The 8,454-nt window shown below is 46.8% G+C and overlaps 1 protein-coding gene across 1 annotated transcript in view; it reads left to right on the top strand.

Annotated features, from left to right (window-relative positions):
* Positions 1-702: 702 nt before the first annotated feature.
* The window catches only part of LOC138367623 (paraneoplastic antigen Ma6E-like), a 21,080-nt gene continuing 13,328 nt past the window's right edge, over positions 703-8,454 (top strand). The window contains exon 1 of the mRNA XM_069329347.1: positions 703-723. Coding sequence (XP_069185448.1) covers positions 703-723 — 21 coding nt within the window. The remainder of the gene's footprint in view (positions 724-8,454) is intronic.

Genomic DNA, 8,454 nt, shown 5'->3' with positions numbered 1-8,454 from the left:
GCACACGTTTTTTACCTAATGCAACATTTCTACCCAGTACAACATTTCTGGTCAATATAACAATTAGTTACAACTAATATAACTCTGTATAATAGTTTTTCCCAGGTCAACACTTCTGTTCAATACGTTTCTTCCTCTTGACAGTGTGTACAATATACACGGCTGGTGCTGAGGAGCAATGGTGGTACAACTTACACGGGTCCTGCTGTACCTGGCTAATTAAGCTGTGCAAGTGTAATGCTTTATTAAGTCATTATATAAGAGTGGTTTCTGTTTGGTCCATTAAAGCAAGAATCACTGTCTGTTATTATCTTAATAACAAGAGGATCGTTTCTGATTTATTAAGCAGTTTGTGCTGTACGAAGACATAAAGGACTTCGGTTAAGGTCTTTATTTTCTCCTCCGGTTAGGCAATAAAAAATGTGCATATATCCGGTTGGGTAGAACAGTTCAGATACCCCCTATTCAATTTACACGTTATATTACTGGCCAAATATAAATGAGAACTTAAAATGAGAACAATCAGAACAGTTTAATTCAATACAATGTATGGTGTATGGTGTATGGTGAATGATGTATGGTGTATGGAGTCTGCCAATGTTGTTTTATGCGAAGGTATCCGTTTAGGTGGAAATACGTGGATATCCGCACTAATGCTAGTCTTATCTGACCGGTTAAGTGGAAGTGTAAGAATATCCGAATATGCTTAGGGATAAGCTTCTTGTAAGAACATCCGAATAAACCTAATATGTTCTAGTATAAGGATTATTACGTCGGATAATGACTTGTTAAACGTAAGAATCTCTGTTTTAGCTGAAGCTTTTCCAGTAAATCTGAAGAATAAAGCTAAACAATCCTCGATTAAGCTTCAGAGTCTCAGCTTAATAACTTAAAATGAGGACAATTAGAGCAGCTTAATTTAACGTAATGTATGGTGAATGGTGTATGGTGTTAATGGTGTAATGTAATAATGGTGTATGGAGTCTGCCAGTGTTATTTTGCAGCAAAAATTTCGCTTCAAAAGTATTAGAACGTAAATAAATTATATCCACTAGAAGTTACAGACTAAAATGTAATTAAGAGTCAATTTACATTTAGTACAAAGAGATACAGGAAAACAATACAATTAAAAATAATTGATCCAAAGTGCACCTGCAGGGTGAGCTTGTGGCTAGGTGCTGAGATTGCAGAGCTGGGAGCAGCTGGGGTCAGGTTCCTGTCTCTGAGAGCTGGGAGCAGCTGGGGTCAGGTTCCTGTCTCTGAGAGCTGGGAGCAGCTGGGGTCAGGTTCCTGTCTCTGAGAGCTGGGAGCAGCTGGGGTCAGGTTCCTGTCTCTGAGAGCTGGGAGCAGCTGGGGTCAGGTTCCTGTCTCTGAGAGCTGGGAGCAGCTGGGGTCAGGTTCCTGTCTCTGAGAGCTGGGAGCAGCTGGGATCAGGTTCCTGTCTTGCCCCAAACTTCCCCAGATGGTTCTAAGTCCATCTCTATACCAACTAAATCACTTCAAGACCTTGTTTGTAATAAGTCCACCATCTTAAGTCCTCGTCAATGTTAATCCATTGTCTAATGTCCACTTCTGTATCAAGTCCATCACGGCAAGTCCAAGCGAGGCGTATGCTGGTTGACGGGGCAAGAAAATGCGTAGTTTATATGACCTGGACCTAAAATAATCTAAATTATCAGGTAGGTTTACGGGGATTTAAGTCAGTGGAGCAGCAGTTTGTTGCGTGATAACACAGCTGGAACATTAAGTGGGTTCTGGCTGCGCTCGACCAGCAGGAATCTGATCCTATTTACACCAGATTAAGCGTAAAATATTAGATTATTACATGAGGACCGGTCGTTGGCTAACAATTAAAAAAAAACAATAGTTGGCTCATTAAAATAGACTCGATTTGGGGTAAAATCTTCAAGGGATGCTGCAGGTAGGATAGGATGCTGGTAGTGCTGATCTCAGCCGGAGATGAGAACACCTGGGCTTACATTCCTGAGGTGATGACGCGGACAGGTCGGCCTTCTGCTCCTCCTTGGTCTCTGGTCTGTAATGGCTCAAAGAATCTGGAGATTTGCATGTTAGACGCGGCAGGTGATCGTCATTTGTTCCTGCCGTTCCTTCGCTATTTACAATCTTGTAATTATCTCTCTTCACATTTACGTTCGTGTTTACCAGCAACTTTTCTTCTTCATTACTGAGCGCTGGTGTCCTCGCCTAAACGTGCTCTACACGGTTGTGTGTTAGCTCCTGTGCCCTGCCTCTGTCACCACCCGGTGCCTAAGGCAGACTTTCCACCATTATTCGTCTTTTATTGTGTTTGTTTATACCATCAACTGCCCCTCTGGTTCATTCTATTTGCTCATTATCTTTAAGTTAAAAACATTTGTCATAACTATATTTTGTATTAAACATCTCTCCTTTCTTCACTTTGTCAGTTTCTAATCATTTATGTCGTTATCATGTCTCTCCTGTTCTGTGTCTTCTATCACGGTGAGGACCACTCAGCCTCTCTTCGTGCCTTTCAGCTATGGTACATTATCGTTGTACACCTCTGGAGTGTGTATAGTGTGTGTAGGTGGTGGAGGCAGACCTGCGGAGCACACTGTGCAGTGAGTCCTCCTTCAGTGTGAGCTGTGAACCTCAACCATCCCGTCCTTGGCTTCCTAAGTTTGCAAGATTCGTGTATGTTTATTTATAGCCTCTGGTGCTGGGCTAGGTGTTGTGTAGCCTCTGGTGCTGGGCTAGGTGTTGCGTAGCCTCTGGTGCTAGGCTAGGTGTTGGGTGTAGCCTCTGGTGCTAGGCTAGGTGTTGGGTGTAGCCTCTGGTGCTGGGCTAGGTGTTGGGTGTAGCCTCTGGTGCTAGGCTAGGTGTTGTGTGTAGCCTCTGGTGCTGGGCTAGGTGTTGTATGTAGCCTCTGGTGCTAGGCTAGGTGTTGTGTGTAGCCTCTGGTGCTGGGCTAGGTGTTGTGTGTAGCCTCTGGTGCTAGGCTAGGTGTTGTGTGTAGCCTCTGGTGCTGGGCTAGGTGTTGTGTGTAGCCTCTGGTGCTGGGCTAGGTGTTGTGCGTAGCCTCTGGTGCTGGGCTAGGTGTTGTGTGTAGCCTCTGGTGCTGGGCTAGGTGTTGTGTGTAGCCTCTGGTGCTGGGCTAGGTGTTGGGTGTAGCCTCTGGTGCTGGGCTAGGTGTTGTGTGTAGCCTCTGGTGCTGGGCTAGGTGTTGGGTGTAGCCTCTGGTGCTGGGCTAGGTGTTGAGTGTAGCCTCTGGTGCTGGGCTAGGTGTTGGGTATAGCCTCTGGTGCTGGGCTAGGTGTTGTGTGTAGCCTCTGGTGCTGGGCTAGGTGTTGGGTGTAGCCTCTGGTGCTGGGCTAGGTGTTGGGTGTAGCCTCTGGTGCTGGGCTAGGTGTTGGGTGTAGCCTCTGGTGCTGGGCTAGGTGTTGTGTAGCCTCTGGTGCTGGGCTAGGTGTTGGGTGCAGCCTCTGGTGCTGGGCTAGGTGTTGGGTGTAGCCTCTGGTGCTAGGCTAGGTGTTGTGTGTAGCCTCTGGTGCTGGGCTAGGTGTTGTGTGTAGCCTCTGGTGCTGGGCTAGGTGCTGTGTGTAGCCTCTGGTGCTGGGCTAGGTGTTGTGTAGCCTCTGGTGCTGGGCTAGGTGTTGTGTGTAGCCTCTGGTGCTAGGCTAGGTGTTGTGTGTAGCCTCTGGTGCTGGGCTAGGTGTTGTGTGTAGCCTCTGGTGCTGGGCTAGGTGTTGTGTAGCCTCTGGTGCTGGGCTAGGTGTTGTGTGTAGCCTCTGGTGCTAGGCTAGGTGTTGTGTAGCCTCTGGTGCTGGGCTAGGTGTTGTGTGTAGCCTCTGGTGCTAGGCTAGGTGTTGTGTGTAGCCTCTGGTGCTGGGCTAGGTGTTGGGTGTAGCCTCTGGTGCTGGGCTAGGTGTTGGGTGTAGCCTCTGGTGCTGGGCTAGGTGTTGTGTGTAGCCTCTGGTGCTGGGCTAGGTGTTGGGTGTAGCCTCTGGTGCTGGGCTAGGTGTTGGGTGTAGCCTCTGGTGCTAGGCTAGGTGTTGTGTAGGCTCTGGTGCTGGGCTAGGTGTTGGGTGTAGCCTCTGGTGCTAGGCTAGGTGTTGTGTAGGCTCTGGTGCTGGGCTAGGTGTTGTGTGTAGCCTCTGGTGCTGGGCTAGGTGTTGGGTGTAGCCTCTGGTGCTGGGCTAGGTGTTGGGTGTAGCCTCTGGTGCTGGGCTAGGTGTTGTGTGTAGCCTCTGGTGCTAGGCTAGGTGTTGTGTAGGCTCTGGTGCTGGGCTAGGTGTTGTGTGTAGCCTCTGGTGCTGGGCTAGGTGTTGGGTGTAGCCTCTGGTGCTGGGCTAGGTGTTGGGTGTAGCCTCTGGTGCTGGGCTAGGTGTTGTGTGTAGCCTCTGGTGCTAGGCTAGGTGTTGTGTGTAGCCTCTGGTGCTGGGCTAGGTGTTGTGTAGCCTCTGGTGCTGGGCTAGGTGTTGGGTGTAGCCTCTGGTGCTGGGCTAGGTGTTGGGTGTAGCCTCTGGTGCTGGGCTAGGTGTTGGGTGTAGCCTCTGGTGCTGGGCTAGGTGTTGTGTGTAGCCTCTGGTGCTGGGCTAGGTGTTGGGTGTAGCCTCTGGTGCTGGGCTAGGTGTTGGGTGTAGCCTCTGGTGCTGGGCTAGGTGTTGTGTGTAGCCTCTGGTGCTAGGCTAGGTGTTGTGTGTAGCCTCTGGTGCTGGGCTAGGTGTTGTGTAGCCTCTGGTGCTGGGCTAGGTGTTGGGTGTAGCCTCTGGTGCTGGGCTAGGTGTTGGGTGTAGCCTCTGGTGCTGGGCTAGGTGTTGGGTGTAGCCTCTGGTGCTGGGCTAGGTGTTGGGTGTAGCCTCTGGTGCTGGGCTAGGTGTTGGGTGTAGCCTCTGGTGCTGGGCTAGGTGTTGGGTGTAGCCTCTGGTGCTGGGCTAGGTGTTGGGTGTAGCCTCTGGTGCTGGGCTAGGTGTTGGGTGTAGCCTCTGGTGCTGGGCTAGGTGTTGGGTGTAGCCTCTGGTGCTGGGCTAGGTGTTGGGTGTAGCCTCTGATGCTAGGCTAGGTGTTGGGTGTAGCCTCTGGTGCTAGGCTAGGTGTTGGGTGTAGCCTCTGGTGCTGGGCTAGGTGTTGGGTGTAGCCTCTGGTGCTGGGCTAGGTGTTGGGTGTAGCCTCTGGTGCTGGGCTAGGTGTTGGGTGTAGCCTCTGGTGCTGGGTGCGACCTAATCATTTATATACCTAACCTTCCCTAGTTTAGGATGTATTTACGTACGAGAAAATGAATGATAAATTCTTTTTGAATAAAATTTCATAATTTAAATGTGATTTATATTACTCTGACGTCACTGCCGTCGTTGTATAATATGACGTGTCTAACCCAATGAGGGGAAGAAACATTAGGCTAGATGCGATTAGCTGGGAGGCAAATAGTCAGCCAATCAGCATGGAGATAGGTGACACAGTGGGAGAGATCACACGTCCCATTGGCTCTAGGGAGGTCACTAGACATCAGCCCGTTGTGAGAAACGATGTCACTCACTGGAACTCCTACGATTACTCTAGAAATTATTGTTGTGATGGCATAATGGCTGGTGATTGGTGGAGAGTTTCGATGATGGCACAACGGCTGGTGATTGGTGGAAAGAGATGTTCGGAGGTGTATTGTGAGGGGTATGGTGTTGTGAGCCTCTAATAGCTTCATGATATAGGCCCTGCCCCAAAGAGCGAATCATTCCTCACTTGGTCCTATAGAGGAGCCAGATGAACGTTATAAATACAAGTGACCAGTGATGGGAGTTACAGAAGAGGCAGTAAGGCGGATATGAGCAACTTTGTCTCTCTCGTGCCGTGTGCAGAGATGACGTCATCGTTGGTAGCGGGACGTATACAGAGGACTTGTGACGTCACTTGCGAGTGTGGAGGTCCAGGGGGCAGCACGCACTTCGCCGCTCCATACGAGATATTGCGTTGTTTTGAAGAGGAATTTGCAGAGATCTGCGAAAGGAACAAGTGTTGAGGTGTGGGAGGACGTCTTGGGGCGTGTATCTCATGTAGTGGTGACGGGATGAGTGACCTGAAGCCTGTGAGGCGGTAGTACCCAAGAGGAGGCCTGAGTATCCTAGAAGAGGATGTGTTGGCAGGAAAAGCCAGTTGGTGCCTGTGTACTGTCCCCACACTCGAGGCAGGACATAAACAAGTCGACAGTGACAGTCCAGTGAAGCATCTGTGGACGACCTGCGACAGCTGAACTGAAGGCGCCATTTGGACCTCGGGCGGCCAGCGTCGTCACTCCTCCAATTTCGTGGTAAGAGCCCTTTAATTACCATAGTTTACCTTGTACAGTGAGCATTAGTGCCCACTTGTCTTATATTGGTGTTTAGATACACGAATTAGTCATGCATGCAGTGATAATGAGATGATATAAGGGAGTTAATATGAAATATCATGATGGAAGCCGGAGCGACACACTCGCTCAACGGTGGTCGGTTGGAGACTGACTGGGTTGGGCGGCCCATGGAGACATTTGGTGTGGAATCGCCCAAGAGAGGGGAGTCCCCCGCGGTGCGGACCAGCTGATGACTTTAGCAGTGTTGGAAAGGAATATATTTTTCATCACGTTGTACTTATTTATGGAAAGATATTATTTTGTTATGGTAAACCTGCAGTTTCATGTCTGGTGGATGAAGTTTCGTCCCATACAGCTGTGGGTTTGGGAGTTGTGAGAGGTATACACCTACTCGAGGACCAACTGATGGATGATTATACTGTTAGTTTACTAGAAGACTAATCGGCAAGGATGATGCCTCTTTGATTACAAAGGAAATTAATATACAAGACGATATAAAGAGGATTGTTTGGTCGTTGTTTGATATATATATATATATATATATATATATATATGTATATATATATATATATATATATATATATATATATATATATATATATATATATATATATATATATATTAATAAATATGACCGAAAAAGTAAGATTAATAATTCTAACATGAATTTTCTCAATCTTTCGTACATTTCTTTTCACTGCTGGTGGTAATTCAAAAATCAATTCTCCAAAATTCCTTTTTATTTCTAGTCTGACGCGACACTTGAGCGCGTTTCGTAAAACTTATTACATTTTCAAAGACTTTAGTTTACACATACACAACTAAAAGAACTTACACGTCTCCGATTTGTTTATATCTACATTTGAGTGAGGTGGATGGGGTGAGGTGGTATTAATAGGGTATTAAATTCATCAACACAAGACAGAACACGAAACAATGGGTATTGAATGGAAGTGATTGTAGAAAGCCTATTGGTCCATATTTCTTGATGCTTCTATATTGGAGCGGAGTCTTGAGGTGGGTAGAATATAGTTGTGCATTAATTGGCTGTTGATTGCTGGTGTTGACTTCTTAATGTGTAGTGCCTCGCAAACGTCAAGCCGTCTGCTATCGCTGTATCTATCGATGATTTCTGTGTTGTTTACTAGGATTTCTCTGGCGATGGTTTGGTTGTGGGAAGAGATTATATGTTCCTTAATGGAGCCCTGTTGCTTATGCATCGTTAAACGCCTAGAAAGAGATGTTGTTGTCTTGCCAATATACTGGGTTTTTTGGAGCTTACAGTCCCCAAGAGGGCATTTGAAGGCATAGACTACGTTGGTCTCTTTTAAAGCGTTTTGCTTTGTGTCTGGAGAGTTTCTCATGAGTAGGCTGGCCGTTTTTCTGGTTTTATAGTAAATCGTCAGTAAGTAAATCGTTATAGTAAATCGTTTTATAGTAAATTGACGATTTACTATAAAACCAGAAAAACGGCCAGCCTTCTCATGAGAAACTCTCCAGACACAAAACAGAACGCTTTAAAAGAGACTAACGTCGTCTATGCCTTCAAATGCCCACTTGGGGACTGTAAGCTCCAAAAAACCCAGTATATAGGCAAGACAACAACATCTCTTTCTAGGCGTTTAACGATGCATAAGCAACAGGGCTCCATTAAGGAACATATAATCTCTTCCCATAACCAAACCATCGCCAGAGAAATCCTAGTAAACAACACAGAAATCATCGATAGATACAGCGATAGCAGGCGGCTTGACGTTTGCGAGGCACTACACATCAAGAAGTCAACACCAGCAATCAACAGCCAATTATTGCACAACTATATTCTACCCACCTCAAGACTCCGCTCCAATATAGAAGCATCAAGAAATATGGACCAATAGGCTTTCTACAAACACTTCTATTCAATACCCATTGTTTGTGTTCTGTCTTGTGTTGATACTTTTAATACCCTATTAATATCCCCTCTTGTTCTGTCTTGTGTTAATGCCACATCACCCCTCCCACCTCACTCAAATGTAGATATAAAATCAGAGATACGTAAGTTCTAATCAGTTGTGTTTTTGTGAACTAAAGTCTTTGAAAATGTAATAAGTTTTACGAAACGCGCCCGTGTCGCGTCAGACTAGAAATAA

This window comes from Procambarus clarkii, chromosome 22 (assembly GCF_040958095.1).
Source record: "Procambarus clarkii isolate CNS0578487 chromosome 22, FALCON_Pclarkii_2.0, whole genome shotgun sequence".
NCBI classification, from domain to species: domain Eukaryota; kingdom Metazoa; phylum Arthropoda; class Malacostraca; order Decapoda; family Cambaridae; genus Procambarus; species Procambarus clarkii.
The sequence above is the reverse complement of the archived record's forward strand: the minus strand, read 5'-3'. Positions and strand labels throughout refer to the sequence as shown.